Genomic DNA, 19306 nt, shown 5'->3' on the forward strand with positions numbered 1-19306 from the left:
CAGAAGCTTTGAAACCGGAAGATTCGGAATCTTACTGGATTCCTGGTATTGCGCAAGTCATTCAAACTGGGGCGCCCTAAGCTTGCTTCACCTACAGAGGAGGACCAACAAGCATCTGTTTCATCCGTGTTTGTGGCAAGAACGTAACCGGAACGAGATGAGAATAGAAAATAGGACAGTTTGTGTAAGGCAATCACCGCTCAGCGTGGCCTGTGAACAGTACACTGAGCTGCAAGAAAGGGTCAGGTGACACGTCTGTCACGCCCTGGCCGCAGTCACCGCAACCCCTGTCCTTCCCAGAAGCAGGCCAGAAACGCGAAATGCGTAGGAGATCCGGGGTCCTTCCAGACTGAGCCCACGCAGGGCGGGCGGCAGCGCTGTCCTGCGTCACCAGGGGGTGGCTAACAAGCGGGACCACACATGGTGGGAACGTGAGGGGGCGGGGCCTGCGCCGGCGCCGCCGGCCAATGGAACCGAGGGAGGGCTCCACCCAATCACAGAGGCGCTGCCGATCCCCGGGGGCGGGGCCGTGCCTGGGAGAGGCTGCATCATAGGCCGCTGGGCGGGCGCTAGGCCCTGGTCCCACGGTGTGGTCAGGGGCGGAGCGGCAGACCGCGACCCAGTACGGACGGCGATGGCGGCGGCTGCTGTGGTGGCGGCGGCGGTCCCCGGGCAGTCTACGGGCGCAGACGGCGCGTCCTCTGTGCACTGGTTCCGCAAAGGCCTGCGGCTCCACGACAACCCCGCGCTGCTGGCGGCCGTGCGCGGGGCACGCTGTGTGCGCTGCGTCTACATCCTCGACCCGTGGTTCGCGGCCTCCTCGTCCGTGGGCATCAACCGATGGAGGTGAGGGAACCCTAAGCTGTGGGATGGAAACACCGAGCGCACCCCCACCCCGGATCCGGGAACTCCGGCCTGCGGTCACACGCACTCGCCCCGTGTTGCTGGGGACAGGCTGGGGGACAGAGGTCACGACCCTCTGTGCAGACGAGACTCTCGTCAGAAACGTGAAGTCGACCTGCTGGAGGACCTGCAGTCAGTCCCAGGCGGAATGGGGACTTGTGGTCTTGGGCTTTTAGGGGTGTGCCGGGGAGGAGCGAAGAGCCATGTTCAAGAGAAGGGGCCCCTCGCCGACCCCCCCCTCTCCCCCAGGGCTTTCCTAAGCCTCGGATTTGTTTGAATCTCTCGCCCCCACGCTCCTCCCTTTTCCATCCTGGGTAACCTCCCTACACAGACAGCCGTGGCGGTGTTTAGGGGGCCCTAGCTTAGCATTAGCTAGTATTAAAAAGATCCCAAAGGCATCTTCGGGTGGTACCTCTTTATGTCTTGACCTCTAGAGCAGTTCTTACCCATTTTTATTATTGTTATTTATTTATGCATTTGTGCGTTTAATGGGAAAGGGCCTGCCATGGCGATGTATAGACTGAAGAGGACGACTTACAGGTTCTCATTGACCACGATTCCAGGGATTGAACTTAGCTTGTCAGGCTTGGAGTCAGGTTCCTTTACCTGCTGAGCGATCTCCCAGGCAGATGCCTTTGCCCGCTGAGCTGTCTCCTAGGTGACCCCCTTAACTCATCTAGGAGGATCCTCTCTGTAGTTACAACTTTACTGGAAAAATATTCAAGGAGGACGGCATCCCCTATCAGCCCTTCCTCCTGTTGTGATGAAATGGTTTTTTAGAGGACAGCTGGATCGTTGTAGATGAGACTTTTAGGAGCCGATGTAAGGACTAGGAAACACAAAACCCACAACATCAACAGCCGCTGATAACTCCCAGGAGGTTGAGTCCTTTCCCTGCATTGTGTGGCACAATTAATAGTTAGGTAGCTGATGTATTTTCTCTGTAACCAGTATTCAGAAACAAGATGTTTTGATACATCATGTACCCATCAGTCTTTAAATGCCTCCTAGCAGTAGCTTGGTTTGTTTGCATTGTTATGAGAGGTGTTTACTTATGGCCTTGTTGCACAGAGGAGCAGGGAAATTTCCAGGAGACAGCACCCAGTTCTTTCCTCACCAGGAGGGGTTTGCCCTGCTAGGAGAGCCAGTGTTCCTGGTAGCACATCTATTAAATACCCCTTCCTGCCCCATTTACACAGAGGGAACAACTAAAGATAGTCCTGCGGAGAGCCAGCCCACACCGTTTTCAGGCAGCGCTTTTACTCTGTCTTGCTCCAGTTTCCATAGATAGGAGGTTGCATTTGACAAGCACTGGCAAATGACCATCTCTACTGTGGACATTAAAACAAGCCTCAGACTTTGCCCTCCCCTTCCTTTTGGCAGTGTGCCAATCTGGACAGAGTCAATAGAATCTGACTCTGTTATGTTGTCATGAAGATGTTTCTTCTTTTACTGTGATTGTAGGAGCATTGCCTATGACTGCCTACACCTTTGTGGTAGTGGAGGTAAAAAAAAAAAAAAAAAAAAAACAGGAACCTTCTCCCCAATACAAAGTTGATTCAACTCTAATATACTAAGAATTTGGTTTTATGGGGTTTTGTGGGTCACCGTTCTGTACTTGCAATTTTGAGAGGATGAAACAGGAAAGGAGGGAGGCAGCTCAGATGCCTGGGTGATAGGCATGCAGATGCTAACTGAGAGGTTATTCTGTGTGTTGTCGTAGCTGGTAGGCCGCTGGTAAGCATGGAGGTTAACAGCAGGCTCAGGTGTACTCCCATAGCCTCCAGAGCCTGCATTTGAGCAGAGAAAGGCAAGTAAACAACCATAATGGAGGAGGAGGAGGAGGTCCTACGTGCCATGGACAAAATAAGATGGGGGACAAACTACAGATGGGTTTTTAATACTGGCCTCATATTGGAATCATTTGGATCTTTGAAAGCTCCATGGGCTCCCCTCCCATATCTGAATCAGTTGTCCTGGCCTGGGCTGTTTTTTGTTTTTGTTTTTTTTGGCCATTGCAGCTAAGCTTCAGAAGCACTGAACTAAAGAACCACAGAGAGCCAGGCAACCCGGGGAGTGTGTTGCTTCAGTGCATTGGCCGGAAGTCTAATTAGCTTCAGCGTTCGGGAGAACGAGTTGAAATAGCGCAAAACCGATCGACTATGGTAACTGCTCCCGAGCCTGGCAGCAGGCACACTCCAGCAGCCCCGCCACTGCCCTTGGGCCTGATGGTTTGAGAGCAAGGGTGGATGCTATTTGGTGCACAGGGTTGCAGGCAGAGTTGCTCCTCCCCCCCCCGCCCCCCAGCTGCACCTCTGCATAACTACAGTGTGTGTAATCTTCCGGCTCTGCTTTTGAACATGGGAATAGCCTGAGAATGAGGCTGCAGCATAATGGCCCTGCCCCCTACTGCTTCAGTAAGCTGCTCTGCAAAGTCTCCCTAGAAGGGTGGGGTCCATCTGGCAGAAGTCGGAGGTCAGAATCTGTCACCTCTGTCACACTGGCTCCCTCCCTGTAGATGGAATCTGATTAAAAGAACCACAGCGTAGACTTTTGAGAGAATGAGGCAGAAAAAGCGAGGCAGCTCAGATGCCTGGGTGAAATCTCAAATCGTGTGAGGATGCAGACATCAATTGAGAGGTTATTTTGTGAGCTGTTGTAGCTGGCAGGCCACTGCTAAGCTTGTACATAGATCTAGATGAAGATCTAGCTATGTTGGCATAGAGGAAGTCTGCTATATTTATAGCAGTCTTTGTGATAGTAGGAAGTCTATGACTCCCGGGAAGCACCGATTTGCCATTTTCCTCTGTTCTTCCTTCCCCAAATTTGCTGTATTTACAAAGGAGGTGCTACATTCAAGAACTGAAACAAAAAGCAGCTGTGAGTGGCTTCAAGCTTTTAAAAATAGGTCAGACTCAATCCATTTTTAATTACCTTCTTCTCCCTGTCACAGCTTAGATGCCAACCAGGGTTCTCCTCCACCTCTGTGGAAATCCTTTTGTCCCTGGCTCTATGGTGCATCTCTTTTAGGAGCTTCTGGAACAGAGGGAGTTGGTAGGAGTATGTTCTGTCTTAGCCATTTCTCTCAGAAATTAGCCAATGCTACGGGATGGGGACTCTCATTACCCGGTGAGAAATAGCATGCTTCTTCCCAAGTGCTCCAAGCCAAGTGCAGCCGGAGGGCTGGAAACTTGGTCAGCAAGAAGGACGTGGGCTCTGCAGTTGCTGGTACAGAGGTTTGTGTTCCTTGAGCTATTGAGCTCAAATTAATACACTGTAACCCTAGCAAGGGGCTTCTGTAGGTCAAGTGCGTATTTGCCCAACAGGGATGAGATGGAGCTCTTTAAGATTAAGCACTCCCAAAAGAAAACAAACAAAACCTATATTTCTATCTGAATGAGATTTAGGAAGAAGTCTTGGCCACAGAGTGTGGGGTTAATCTTTTCTTTTCTTTTTTTTTTTTTTTTTGTGGGGCTTGAACTCTCTTAATTTATTTCTTTTCTTTTTGTTTTTGGTTGGTTGGTTGGTTGGTTGGTTGGTTGGTTGGTTGGTTGGTTGGTTTTTCAAGACAGGGTTTCTCTATGTAGTTCTGACTGTCCTGGAGCTCACTTTGTAGACCAGGCTGTCCTTGAACTTAAGGATCCACTGCCTCTACCTCCCAAGTGCTAGGATTACAGGCATGCGCCACCATGCCCGGCTTCTCTCTTAATTTCTTAGAAGTGAATTTCTATCTATTAAGATTCTCTGTTACCAGTTTGCCAGCTCATAATATTGTTATGCTTGAAACAGAGAAATTTGGTCAAGGACTTTCTGGACCCAAAGAATTCACTCTCACCGCCTTCTCTATGTTAACAGATAAAGCAAGTGTTTCTCAACACAGCCACTGCTGTCCCCAGAGAAGGTTTTCCTGAGCAGAAGTATGCAGCTGACTTGTTCTGAAGGGGTAGCCTCCTAGAGTTGTTGAATGACAGTTTTCTCTGTACTTTTGGGAATCCCAGTTTGGTTTCCTCCAGTTCTGTGTGTCCAGGCTCCAGGGGTCTTACGTAACTCTAGTGCATGACTATTCAAAAGAGTGAGCCCTGGCTGCTCCCTGGGTTGGAGGGTGCTCTGCATTTTGGCCATGTGATCTCCACTTAGAGCAAGGGTGGGGATCGGCCCCAACTCCAGCCCTTCCAGTGCTCAGGCTGTTTTCCTTTGTTCCCCTCCTGAAGTAAAGAGAAGTGAGCAGGTACAGAGGAGGGTTCCAAGGGAGCACAGGGAAGGCCCATTCTCCCCAGTTAGGAAAGCCCAGGCCTCTCTGGTGTGTACTGTCCAGGAGCAGCTTGCTCCAGTTCCTTCAGTGCTCTGCAGATCTACCACCAGGCAGATACAAAAGGTGATGCCATAGCAGTGGCCTCTCTGTCCCTGGCTGCCTGGGGCTGGAAGCTACCCAGGGACCTCCCTATATCTGTTGTCTCCTGGGAAGCTGTTCTGAGTTCATGCTGAGGAAGAGAGATGATGGAAGTAGTTAAGCATTTCTTTTGGGGGTTATGATAAGGGGGCTGGAGACAGGATCACTGTATAGCATTGGCTGTCCTGGAACTCACACTGTATACCATGCTGGCCTTGAACTCATAGAGACCTGCCAGCCTCTGCCTCCCAAGGGCTGGGATTAAAGTCATAGGCCACCGCCACTCCACTAGGTAAGCATTTTTTAAGGGCCAAATAATCTGAAATAAAGATCTGATGGGGTGGGGATAGGGCCCAGTAGAAACAAATTTGAAACAAAAATGCACCATGTACTTCAAGGTCAAGGTGAAATGTATGCCACAGTAGAGCTTCTTCAGTTTTCACAGACGAGTGAATTCCCAGGCACTCATATCAGAAGGGCAAATTCTGATCCTGTCAGTCAGGGATGGAGCCCAAGAGTGTGTGTGTGTTCTAGCAAGTTCCTGGTCATGCACAGCTAGTGCTGCTGAGCCTCACACCACACTCTGGAGAGCAAAGATCTGCAGAGAAGATGTTAGCCCTGAATTGAGCTTGGGTGCTCCCCAGGCAACACTGCCCACCTCAGCGAGCATTGCCCAGAGCAGTGGGTGTGCTCACTGCTGAGGCTTAGGAGCCTGGTAGCTGAGAACAGCCTGTAGGGAGCTGCAGGGGGTCCAGGCTCCCAGTGCTGGCCAGTTACTAGGTATATTATGTTGGGGACGCTACTTAATCTTTGAATGCCAGGTTCTTCATCTGCGTGGACAGTAACATCATCTGCCTCACAGGGTGGTCTGAGAATGAAATAATACATGCAGCACAAGTAGGATAGACCCTTGCTCAGGGAGTGCTCAGAAATGTAGCTATTGCCACTGTGAACTGCACCATTGCTTTGTTGCTCGCTGCAGACTTTGCCTTCTGCTTCCTGCCAGGGAAGACAAGGGTATTCATCTATGCTGTCGAGATGTTGCAGGAAGCTCCCTTTTAGTAAGTGAGTTATAAAAATAAAGCTGTAAAGAAGACAGATTGCAACATACTCTGAAACCTGTATTTCCTGTGCATTTCAGTCTTAATAGCTGCAGATTGAAGTTCTCTGAGGTGTAGTGAGCTGTGAAGATGAAGAAACTTAAAGTGTACGGCTGGGACATGGGGTCTTCTGATGGAAAGAACCTCTGCCCTGAGGGGTGGAGTTGTGCTTGGTAGAGCCTTGTGTTTCAGGTAGCTGAGGCTTTCTGCTCCCCTGAGCCTTCCTTATTTTTATTTTTATTTGGTTTGTTGCTAGGGGTAAGCAGCAAGGCCACAGGGAGACCAGTTTTAGCATTCAAAGGGTGTCAGGTCTTCTAAGTGAGAAAATCACAGGACAGGACCTTGAGTCAATCAAAGCAGCCTTTAGGCTGTCAATCTCCTGTCTTAACCCCTTGAGTGAACCTATGTGCTGTTTAACTAAGGTGAGCTCTGGGCTTGGCCCTTGCAGGAATGTGGGCCTGCAGCATTGGCCATGGGAATGAGGTTGTGTCATTTTGTTTACGTCAGAGGCAGCAGGAAGGGCCTAGTTGTGATTGGCACCCTTAAGGCTTCTGTAAGTCTCCAGTAGTCAGGGACTATATCTCAGGGATCTGCAGCCGGTTCTGTGGAGCGACCATGACATAGAGGCTGACCTGTTCAGGCCTGGACCCTGAAGATGAAGATAGGCATGTGGATGGACTGTCTGGATGAGGTTTGTGTCTGTCAGAGAAATTCCAGGCCCAGGAGACTCAGCCCAGGAGCAAAGCTGACTTTACTGAAGTGTTTAGAAATGGACACTGAGAAGAAAACATGGCTTTTAGAGTCTGATCAGCCTGGGCCACAATGCCAGCTCAGTCACTTAATAGCTATCTGCTTTGGTAAAATTCCTAGCCTTTCGTTAGTTTCTTTGTCAGCAAAATGGGGATGGTTCCGTTTCCTTCAAAATATGTTGAGAGGTTCAAATATGGAAAGTACTTAGGAAGTATAATAGATTCAGAATCAAACTGATGACTTTGATTGCCTTGGAAAGGCAAGAGAGGACATTTCACTCTGTCCCTATTTATCACTAGGATTTTTGAACTACATCAATAGTTTCCTGGTTAAAATGTTAATTTAAAGTAACACACTGACAGAATTTACAAAGGTTCATTTCCTTTCCTTGTCCCCTGGTGACCCACTTCTCTTACATGGGCTCTTGAGTATCTGTGTCCCTATTATATATCCAGGCATGGCATGGCATCTGTCCAGACCACCTGCCCGTCTTGATGAGAACCTAGTAGCCAGAGGAATGGACAGGCCAGATAAGTAATAAGAAGATAACTAATCTGCCAAATAGAGTCCCAGGAACAACCAAGCCGGTGTGTGGGGCTGTAGTATCAGAAATGACTGCAGCCCAAGCCATGTATGGTGTCTTATGCCTGTAATCCCAATGCTTGAGAGGCTAAGGCAAGAGGATGGCAAATTCAAGACCAGCCTTGGCTACATAGACAATACAAATACACCATGCTTGAGGCTCAAGGGTCTGTGGGACACAGAGAAGCCTGGAGAGTAAGCCACCTACCAACCAAAGGCCATCCTTTAAACAGATATACGGAAACATAGCACTAAGAGCAGCTCACACTGATTGTGTGTATTCTATGCCCAGGCTCTGTGCCTGAGGTTTTCCTTTTGTTATCTGATTTGATTTTCAGAGTGACTCCATGAGATAACATTTTAGTAAGTCTCTAGGCTCTACTGTTAATCCCATGCTATGGTTGAGAAAACAACTAAGGGGATTAAGTCACTGCCTCATAGCACACAGCCAGCACTGTAGTAAACAGGAAGTTAACACTCCTGGGCTGAGCGCAGGCCAGGTCTCCAGCCCTGCGTGCAGCTTACCAGGTTCTCCCTGCATGTGTGTGTCCCTGTGTGTGTCCCTGTGTCCTCTCATTCACCACCTCCACCCCTACCCCACCCATGTTACTAACAAGGCTTTTGTGGACTCTGCAGGTTTCTACTGCAATCTTTAGAAGATCTGGATACAAGTTTACGAAAGCTGAACTCCCGTCTGTTTGTAGTCCGGGGACAGCCAGCTGATGTGTTCCCAAGGCTATTCAAGGTGAGTGTGTAGGCCTGAGAGGGAGATTCTGTTGTCTGGCATCTCCCCAGAGTGAAATGCTATTCTGGCTGGCAAAATGGAAATGCTGTTGCCTGTCTGGCCACTAAAATGGCTGCTAGGGAGGTCGGAAGCAGAGACAGCTGGTAAATTTGCCAGCAGGGTGGAAACTGTTAAGGGAAAAAACTCTGTACAATCAGTGTTGTGTTGGAAAGATCCCAGCTCAGCCCAGACACACAGTGTGGTAAGTCCTTCCACTGTGCCGCCGCTGGCTTCCTTATGTTTCCTTGCTCAAGCCAGGATGTTTTATTAGGGCCTGTTCTTGCCAAGGCTTTGAGGGTGGGGTTTCCTGTCTAACAAGGGGTGCTGCCCACCTTGACTTGCTCTGTTTATTATTGAAAAAGTCAGTCAAGCATTTGAGGGAGTGTCCCTGTTTCCCTATAGTAAGCAATTAATAAAATCTTCATTCAGGGAGCATATTGGAGGCAGCCCATTTTCTCCTAGTTTCTTTAAAATGCGTCTTTGAAGGCACAAGCAAAGGCAAAAGTACTCATGGATAGGGCATTTTAGACCATTGTCTTTTATCCTGAGTAGCACTGCAAATTCTGTGCCGGGAGAGAAAGTCTAATGTCAAAGAAAATTGCTTCATACTGTGTCTCCTCAACCCCCGTAATTCTATACACACCTTGAGTCACTGGACACTAGTCACTCAGGTTCTCTGAGGGCTGACTGAGTCCTGTTTCAACCACTAACATGGGCTAACACCCACCCCCCATTACCCCCGAGGGGTGGGTTTTATGTCTCAGGTTTATAGGTGAGGAAGCTAGCATGCACCCCTGGCCAAGATGGTGTCTTAGGCTCTGTGACACAGAGCTGTGTGTTTACCCGCCATTATGAAATTTGTTAGGCTGTGGCGAACATACATGTGTGTGTTAGGCTGTCGCTGTGGCTGTGGCTCAGGGCTAGAGCACTGGCTGAGGGTGCCACTTGCTGAGTAAGGCCCTGGGTCCCATCCCCAGCACAACAAAACCAAGACAACGATAACAGAAAACATTTTGTCTTTCCTGTGCTTCCACAGTGCTCTTCTCTCTCCCTGTAGCTCAGAAATATAGATCCGTTGTTATTGAGCCACTCAATGTGTATTTATTGAACTTGTACTGGCTGTCAGGCCGCTAAGGCTGACAGGGAGATAGTGATGCATGCACGACAAACACAGCATGATTTCTGCGCTGAGCGCACACAATGATAGGCCAAACAGACAGGTAACGGCAACTTAATTGCCTGTGACAGATGTGCTGGTAGAAATAGGACAAGGCACAGGAGAATCATCCCGAGGGAGTGGGGGCTGTCATTTAATGAGAATCTTCTTACTCACAGGGTTATATGAGTATGTAATGACATCTATGTGAACCACTTAGCATAGCAAGGGCTAAATAAAAGTTTAGTGCCCTTGGACTTAGACAGGCTGGATATGTATGGCTAAGAACGCACCCCCTGGGCAAGACTGAATGAGGATATTTGCGAGTCGTTCCACGTTTTAAGGAACTATGACCACAGACTGGTTAGACTGTTTGCTTCTTGGTAGTTACATGCTTTCTGTGGCTTGTCTAGATGGCTTTCAGTGGATCAACTTTCTCCTGCTGTTGCTAGGCGACCAGCCATTCCTACCAGAAGTGACAGAAAGCTCAGAAACAGTTCCCCTCTTTGCAGCCTGTAGCCTCTCCAGTTTGTTTGCTGCAACCTCCAGACTAAGGCTCGCTCCTCCTTCTCCAGCTCTGAGAGCTATTAGCTCTGTTTGCTTCTGGCCTAGGGAGTGTTGCTGTGGAAACCATTAAGACACTTTACATAGCACAAGTCTGCCAAGGAAACTAGGCCACAAGTTTGTAGAGTCTGAGGAGGCCTGGGAAAGGCTGCAGAGCAGGCGGGAGTTAGTGACCCTGTGTGTGTCTTCTCCGCCCGCTTCCACTGTGAGTCATTACCTCTCTGTGGGCTGGGGGCTCCCCCGGGAACACTGTATTTTTAGCTTCATTCTCCCACCTCAAGGCCACAGTGAATGCGCAGGGCCTTCCTACTGACTCCACCACAGCAGTGCTATGGCTCCTGGCTGCCTGCTTCACGTTTTCTGGGCCTCAGGCTCTCTGCTTTCCAATTTAAGCTATTGTCTGATGCCCTTCCTTTGTTCTGTAGCCATTCTGACATGCCTCAAGATTAGCCCTGTTCACTCCCAAAAAGGAGCTGAGAATGCCCAGATCCCTCTTCTCCAACAGTACTGAGCATAACAGATTATCTCCTCACAGGAATGGGGGGTGACCCGCTTGACCTTTGAGTATGACTCCGAACCTTTTGGGAAAGAACGAGATGCAGCCATTATGAAGATGGCTAAGGAGGCTGGTGTGGAGGTAGTGACTGAGAACTCTCACACCCTCTATGACCTGGACAGGTAAGACATGGGGGCGCTTGGTAAGGTTGCTCATGGTTAGGGTTGGTGATTTAGGTTCCTCTTAAGTGGAACTTGCACCAGTTCAGCACGAGGGCTACCTGGCTCACAAGGTACAGTATCTTCTAGAAACTGGACAAGAATGGGCCAGAGTTGGGGACTAAAGAAGTCACCATGAGGTTTCCCAGTTTGGATAACAGAGTCTTGGTTAGGCCCAAGCAGTGTAAGCAGGGAGGATCTATCTCCATACAGGGTTTTCACAGATCTGTCTTTGACTTATTGAGCTTCCTGCTGTGCTCCCAAACTGTAATATCCTAACCTTGGCAGACCCCATCTGCCACCCCTCCAGCAGGTCTCTGCTCCCACAGACCTACTTTAAAGCCCTAGGACAATTCCTGGCTCTGCTCTGCCTATTTGGGTTTCCAGGCCATGTATTTTGATGCTGTTTGAGGGCTCTAGAGACCCCTGCAGGGTGCTGTTAACTATGCCTTCTTGCCCAGTGGCCAGCCTCTGTGCTCTGTCCCCCCTTCCCTACTGGAGATGTCGCTCTTTTGTTGCTGCTGCTCCCTGCCCTCCCCAACCAAGGGTTGCTTGCCAGGAGGCTGGGTCACACAGCCGTGCACGTGAGCCAAGCCCTCAGGAGGAGAGGCTTGGTGTGGAGCCCTTCCCCTGCCACGTGCCAGAGGAGGGGAGGGACTGCAGAAGGAGCAGCCAGCTTTTGTCTGGGCAAATGGGGGCAGCAGAGGGAGAACAAACCGGGAAATGAACTCACTCAGACAGGCAGCCTTTGCATAAGCTCCTTCTCAGGCAGCAAGAGCTGAGGAATCTGGCTGCCAACCACCCAGCTTTATACAGAGGCATGTGGCTCTTTTCTTCAGCCCTCTTGCCTTTCCTTCTTGCTTGTAGAAAGCTCTTGGCACGCTGCAGAACTCTTTATGTTGTTGTTGTTTAGCACACTCCCAGGCTCTGACTTGGGGAGCATCAGCTGCCCCCCACAACTCTGCTCTAGTAAACTAGCTAGGGCTATCAGGAGGGTGAGCCTCCAAGAGAGGAGCATGGCACAGCCCACACCGCACATCCCTCAGCGGTTCGAAATGGGGTGGAGAGAGGCCCTTGGTGTGGTCAAAAAGGTTCCCAGAAGGCCCATGGGGGATTTTTCTGTCTGATTAGAGAGATACGGTCAGTCTCTGTCTCTAGGCGTCTCCACGTGGACACCAGGGAACCTGGAATTGAGTCCCAGCTCTGGCCCTGCCTTGCTCCATTACCTGAGGCACCTGTTCCAGCTCTCTGGGCTTCATTTTCCCTCTCGGTAAAATGGAGATACAGCTTCCCCTGCGCCCCCCCTTTCTACTCAAGAGGTGGGACCATGAGCTGATGAGGAGAGTGACCCTCAGAGCTTCTAAGTCTGGGCTATTTTTTGGGTGGTCAGGGACCCCAAAATAAAGGACTTCAGGAGTGACTTCAGATGTGCTTTGGCCTCTCCAGAATCATCGAACTGAATGGGCAGAAACCACCCCTTACCTACAAGCGCTTTCAGGCTATCATCAGCCGCATGGAGCTGCCCAAGAAGCCAGTGGGAGCTGTGAGCAGCCAGCAGATGGAGAGCTGCAAGGCAGAGATCCAGGAGAACCATGATGACACCTATGGAGTGCCTTCCCTAGAGGAACTGGGTTCGTATGTCCTGTGCCACATCATACAGGCTGCTGCTTCCTGTATGGGATGTGGCTTTCTTGTTTCCTTCTTTGTCAGAGTTAGAAAATACTGGCCTAGTTGCACGCGCCTGTAATCTCAGAATCTGGGAGACAGAGGCAGGAGAAACAGTTCAGCCTGGGCTACCTGAGGCCTTGTCTAAAACAAAACAAAACCAGAAAAAGTTGCTGTTACCCACCTACCTGACCTCCATGACCTGCTTATGCCCTGCCAGGCTGCTCCTCTTTGTTCCTCTCTCCGACAGAAGAGGTGTGTCTGTCGCTGGTCAGTGGGCTTCTCCACTAAGATGACTAACCCAGTCTCTGGGTATCCAGTCCACCTCCCTCTCTCCCTCCTCCCAGACTATCTTCTGATCTGAATAAAGCTAGCCTTCTTCATTTTAAGGGTTTTCTGAGTCCCAATAGCATCAAGTACAAGGTCTATGGTTTTGTTTAAAGAACAGATCAGTGTGAATAATGGAAGTGATCATTTTTATAACTGTTAATCACCTTAAAGGTGTTTCCCAAGCTCTTTCTGAGGTGATCTGATCTGCAATGCTATAGCCTGCTGTTCCTTTTATAGGGTTCCCCACAGAAGGACTTGGCCCAGCAGTCTGGCAAGGAGGAGAGACAGAAGCTCTGGCCCGCCTGGATAAGCACTTGGAACGAAAGGTATGGCCCTGTCTCCGAGCCACAGAACTGCAGCTGCACAGCAGGGGGTGTAGGTCAGGTTCATGTCAATCAATCTTCGATTGGTTGAAAACTGAAAACTCTTTCTGATGACAAAATTAACAGCAGCTTCTGGCTAGAGACCTCACCCCTGCCCTGGCCGCAGGCTTACGTGCCTGACTGCACTCTCTCCCTTTGTCTGTCCAGCAGCCCCACAGGCAGGCATTAGGCTCTCCATCTGACAGATTACAAGGCTGGGCTTAGAGAGGTTGAGTAACCTGCCTGAGGTCATACCATTTCTAAGTAGCCTAGGGAGGCGTGGTTCCATGCCACACACAGTTTGTACCAGATTAACTTTCTTCTGTGGATAGGATTTGCTTACTGCAAGGGCATCCAACCAGGCTTGGTGCATACCTGTAATCTAGCATGGAAGAGGGCTGAGGCAGAAGGATTGCTTTAGTTTCCAGGCCAGAGTGGGCTACAGAGTGAGAACCAATCCACAGGACTGTTCAGTTGGTAAAGCCCCTAAGGTCAATTGTTAGTATCAGATGGCCTCTCCCCATCTTTATTGTTTCCTCCACAGCTTTGCATTCCATTTGCTTAGTTCCAGATAGCAAACAGCCCCCATTCTTTGCAGAGGGACTCAGCAAGAGGAAGAGTCTGAGGCCCAGAGGCACTGTTCCATATTGTCCATGGTCCTCACCCTCTTGTGACCAGAGAAGCAGAGTAGCTTCCAAGGACTGAGTACTCTCCCCTCCGAGTTTCCTGGCCCTTCAGTCTCTGTAATCTGGCCTTTACAAGCACAGCTTTTTCTCCTCCTGCTCAAGTGGCAAGGTGTTTCACCAGCGGCTAGATGACAACAATGGACTAAGGGCCCAAGATGGCCTGCTTAGGAAGGATCTTCCCCAGCCTCAGGAGTGCCCAGCCAGCACCTGAAGGTTGTGCTGATGGCCTCAGCCTTCCTTAGCTCAGCAGACTTAATATTCCCATCCTGATGTTTCTTGTTTAGCTGAGGCTAAAACAAGTTCCTCCAATCTGAAAGATGAAGCCCAGAGTCAGCAGCAGTGAGGGACCAGCTTTCTGTGTCTACAGCGAGAGCTCTGACCAGGGCTGGGATAGAGCTTGGTGTGAGAGTGTTTTCCAGATATGTTCAAAACCCTCATTCCATCCTAGCACCAGATGAAAGGAAAAAAGGAAAACAAATAGACAAACAAAACAAAATACCGGGCCCAGAGATTCTTAGGCTGTTTGGAGACAGAAGTTTGGTCAGGAGCAGGGGATGGAGCAGACAAAGGAAATGGCAGGAGGGGTAAGACTGACGATGCACAGAACTAACCTGTGGCCTGAGGAATCCTCATCTTTATTCCTTGAAAGTATTTTGTAAGCTGGATGTGGTGGTACACATCTTTAATCTCAGCACTCAGGGAGGCAGAGGCAGGCAGAACTGTGAATCCAGAACAGCCAAGGCTACACAAAGAAACCCTACCTTGAAAAACAACAACAACAAAAAAGGTATTTTGTAGAGTATTGCCCCTCAAATCACCAAATCAGGAGCCCATTTTCCACACACCTATGGATGGTAGCTACCCTGTTCTCCACTTACTGGGCAAACCAGAGGTACTGGATTGAAGAACTTAACCTTTTTGGTTCTTCAGATCTAAAGGGAGCAGCCATTTACATCAGGATGTTCTAGGAGCTAGAAAGACTGATGAATAGGGCATACATGGAAAGCCTCCAAACACATTTGTTTAGTTGCAGATGGACTAAGGATTAGGAAAGCAGCAGGTCAGAAGGTTGCAGGAGCAAAGAGCATTGGGGTTAATTATCAATCAAGTGTTGTACTTGCAACTGGGGAGTTTTATAAACCATTATAACAGGAGAGATGGCACAGAGGTTAAGAGCACTGTGTGCTCTTCCAGAGGTCCTGAGTTCAATTCCCAGCAACCACATGGTGGCTCACAACCATCTGTAATATGATCTGGTGTCCAGGCAGAATATTGTATACATAATAAACAAATCTTTAAAAAACTGATACTGGGTGTCTGAAAATTGAGGTGTTTCTCCACCTGGCTGAGGAAGGGTGAGGTTTTACATAAGCTGCTCCTGCCTGCTTGTCACAGGAAGAAAGGACACCTGAAAGCTGAGGGGGACATGTTAGAGTGGGCAGGAAGGAAAGGTGTTAGGAACAAAGATAATAGTATGGGAGATTCAGGTCTAAAGTGAGACTCCCAGGCTCTCTGCAGCCTGTTTCTTACCAGGGCCCTGACCCCAAGAGAGTCACAGAACATTTTGAGCCCAGTTACTCTGTAGAAGATGATGGCATAATAGATATTCCAAGTATTGTTAAGGTCTTGTGAGAACCCTCCTCAGAACAGTGTATCTGGAAAGCAGAGTAGCGTGCCAGGGCCTGTGGGTGAGGAAAACAAGACCACTAATGTAAGACAAGAGGCCACAGAAGTGAATGGCTCTGTTGGTCTCTGGAAATGGGTTGGAAGTTTCTTGTTTTCCTGGCTGTTTAACAATGGTGAGAAGTCCCTGGGTGTCCTACAGGCTTTTGGTGACAAGAGCAGGGACTGAGCTAGGAATATTGTTTTCTTTAAAGCATGTGCCTTCCCCTCTTCTGTGTAATTACAGAGTTTGTTCCATGTTCTAAGCATTCTTTTCTACTTCATTTAATCCCCAGAGACAGGGAATGCCCTTATTTAATAGCTAAGTAGTTGAGGAGCTGAGTAAGTCATCACAATCATCCCACAGCCTGAACATTGAAGTCAGAGCAAGAACATGGATGCCTCTCTTTCCTGGAGTGGAATGCACACAGTGTTCAAGGCCTGGCTCCTCACTCTGTGACACCCTTCTGTCACCTGTCTTCTGTAGGCCTGGGTTGCCAACTATGAGAGACCTCGGATGAATGCCAATTCCTTGCTGGCCAGCCCCACGGGCCTCAGCCCCTACCTGCGCTTTGGATGCCTTTCCTGCCGCCTCTTCTACTACCGCCTGTGGGACTTGTATAAGAAGGTGAGGGGCAGGCAGTGCACAGTCCACCTAGGCGCAGCGCCCGTCGCCAGTCATCTCAGAAAGGGCCCTTCTCTCTGGCTTTGGGGCCGGGCTCTGAGAGTCCTGGAGACACTCAACTCAGAGAAACAGGACATGTTGGTTTCCAAGAGGTGACAGCTGTGCACAACTGAGTCACTGATGTGAATGAATCTAGATTCTCCTATGGTTTTGAAGACAAGACAGAAAAGCTGGCCTCGGGGGCTTTAGAGGTGGTCCATTCACTAGCAGCTGGTAAGGCTTGGGACCTCAGGGTTGGAGGTGAGCAGTGAGGCCAGAGGCAATCCTAAGCAAAAAGGCTCAGCTGCCATCACTGGAGCTGGGACCAGAATTTAAAGGGGAAGTCCAAGGGAGGCCTGGAAGGGTTGCATACAGGACTGTGCCATGCAGCCTGGAGCCTCTTGGCAAAGCATTCCCTGGAGAAGCTCCTGAGGTCATACTGTGTCTTTGCTTTCTAAGTGTTGCTTTCTCAAGCCCAGCCAGCATCAGCTTCATGGCATGGGGTAGCTTTGGCAATTAGGGGAGGTCATCATTTGTATAGAATCAACCTAATCCTTTCCTGTCTTGGATTGTTGCTTATACATTATTTAACTAAAATCCAGACTTGAAACTTCTTAATTTTTTTTCTTAATTTTTTTATACAGTATATTCTGATTACAGTTTCCCATCGCCCAATCCTTCTAGATCCTACCCAGTTCCTCACCCACTCATATCCACCCCCTTTCTTTCTCTGTCTCATTAGAATACAAACAGGCATCTAAAAAAAGAAGAAGAAAACGAAAATAAAAGCAAACAAACCTGAATTAGACAAAACTAATGAACAGGGGGGGTGGGGGAAGAGCCAAAGAAAAAGCCCATGAAACACATATAAACACAAAGACACAGACATTCACACACTTGAAAATCTCATAAAAGCACAAAACCGGAAACCATAATGTTACAAAAGTCCTGTAAGGTTTAAAAGAAAGAAAGATAGAAAGTGCCCAGCCAAAGTATTAATGAGATTTAAAACAAAACAAAACAAAAAAACCTCCAAAACCACCACTGACTTTGTTTTGTGGTCGCCATCTACTGCTGGGTTCTGCTCATGCAGTTTGTATACCCAAAAAGACTCCACTGGAGAAAACTAATTTCTCTTTGTAAGTAGTTATCAGTTGGAGATAGCTTCTGGGTTAGAGATGGGGCCTGTGTCCACTTCTCTCAGAGCTGGAACCCCATCTGACTTATAGACTTGTGCAGGCTTTGTGCATGCTGCCAGTCTCTGTGAGTTCACGTGTTCTTCAATCCTGTTCCATCTAGAAGACCTTGTTTCCATACCCACTGGCTCTTACAGTCTTTCCATATCCTCTTCCAAAGAGCCCAGAGGGGAGAGATTTGATGGAGACATCCTATTTAGGACTGAGTATTCTGAGGTGTCTCACTCTCTGCACTTTGTCCAGTTGTGAGTCTGTGTATTTGACCCCATCTACTACAGGAGGAAGCTTCTCTAATGATGGCTGAGCAAGATACTCTATGAGTATAGCAGAATGGCATTAGGAGTCATTTTATTGCTACATTCTTTTAGCAGAACAGTAGTCTTTAGTTTTCCTGTAGGTCCAAGGCATCTAGTCTCAGGCTCGTGGCCATGTGGGCAGTGTCAGGGATGGGTTCCATCTCATGGAGTGGGCCTTAAATCAATCACATAGTGGTTGGTTACTCCGACAGCTTTTGTGCCAGTGTTATATCGGTGTATGTTGCAGGTAGGTCACCGTTGTAGGTCAGTGTGTTTGCAACTGGGTTGGTGTTCTTTCTTTCTCCTCTGGGAGCATGCAAAGTACGTTCCAGTACTATGAACACTAGTTAGCAGCTAGAGTAAAGGCCGTAGGTATATACCAACCGAACTTCTGGGTTCTGTGAGTTATTTATGTGTTCAGATGTCATAGTTTTTAATTGCTGATGATATGTAAAATCCCTTCAGCTTTCTAGCAGGTAGAGCCACAGAATCCTGAGTAGTCTTGAAGAGTTTGGTTCCCATGGCAGAGTTCCATAGTACCATTCCCCCACCCCTAACCCTCTGAAGGCATTCTTGGTGCTCAGGGCAAGGCTTGTATGTTGTACACTGTGAACTTGTAAGTCTAGTTCCTCTGCACATCTAGGGGGGTTGGAGCCACAGGTTGCTCTGTGCAGGAGATGTGGGCATCACAGTGTTAAGAACCACGCAGGTACTCACCTCTGTGTGCTCTACCCACCCTCAGGTGAAGAGGAACAGCACACCCCCCCTCTCCTTATTCGGACAACTCCTGTGGCGAGAGTTTTTCTACACAGCGGCCACCAACAACCCCAGGTTTGACCGAATGGAGGGGAACCCCATCTGCATCCAGATCCCCTGGGACCGCAACCCCGAAGCCCTGGCCAAGTGGGCCGAGGGCAAGACAGGCTTCCCTTGGATTGACGCCATCATGACCCAACTGAGGCAGGAGGGCTGGATCCACCACCTGGCCCGGCACGCCGTGGCCTGCTTCCTCACCCGCGGGGACCTCTGGGTCAGCTGGGAGAGCGGGGTCCGGGTGAGTGCAAGCGGCCTGTACCCTGTGACCAGGCCTAGCCAAGGGCAGTTCCTTCTAGGCTGGGGGCTGGGGTGGGATCTCTGGGTCCAGGCGATCCCTTCCACATCCTCTGGGCCCTCAACGGAAGGGCTTTGGCCTCTTGGGGAGTTACACTGTTATAGACTTGGAGAGAGCCAGAGAGTCAGGTCTCCAAGGAGGTTGATTGTCTCCTGTGTAGGTGTTTGACGAGCTGCTCCTGGACGCAGATTTCAGCGTGAATGCGGGAAGCTGGATGTGGCTGTCCTGCAGCGCTTTCTTCCAACAGTTCTTCCACTGTTACTGCCCTGTGGGCTTCGGTCGACGCACAGACCCCAGCGGGGACTATATTCGGTAAGGTGCAGGCCACACTTTCTGGCTCTGGACCACTGTGGCCTCCTGGGCTGGAGTATCCTGGGCCCTTTGAAGAAGA

General features: G+C 49.4%; 1 protein-coding gene across 3 annotated transcripts in view; it reads left to right on the forward strand.

Annotated features, from left to right (window-relative positions):
• Positions 1–612: 612 nt before the first annotated feature.
• Cry2 (cryptochrome circadian regulator 2) overlaps positions 613–19306 on the forward strand; it is a 29505-nt gene continuing 10811 nt past the window's right edge. Inside the window, exons 1-8 of one of the 3 annotated variants that reach the window (XM_055600258.1) lie at positions 613–846; positions 8362–8470; positions 10765–10907; positions 12390–12574; positions 13176–13264; positions 16136–16276; positions 18547–18858; positions 19076–19227. In XM_055600258.1, coding sequence (XP_055456233.1) covers positions 635–846; positions 8362–8470; positions 10765–10907; positions 12390–12574; positions 13176–13264; positions 16136–16276; positions 18547–18858; positions 19076–19227 — 1343 coding nt within the window. In that variant the 5' untranslated portion in view covers positions 613–634. The other 2 variants (XM_055600267.1, XM_055600276.1) reach the window with 2 other exon arrangements.

Source organism: Psammomys obesus, unplaced genomic scaffold (assembly GCF_907164565.1).
Source record: "Psammomys obesus unplaced genomic scaffold, mPsaObe1.curated_primary_1811, whole genome shotgun sequence".
NCBI classification, from domain to species: Eukaryota; Metazoa; Chordata; class Mammalia; order Rodentia; family Muridae; genus Psammomys; species Psammomys obesus.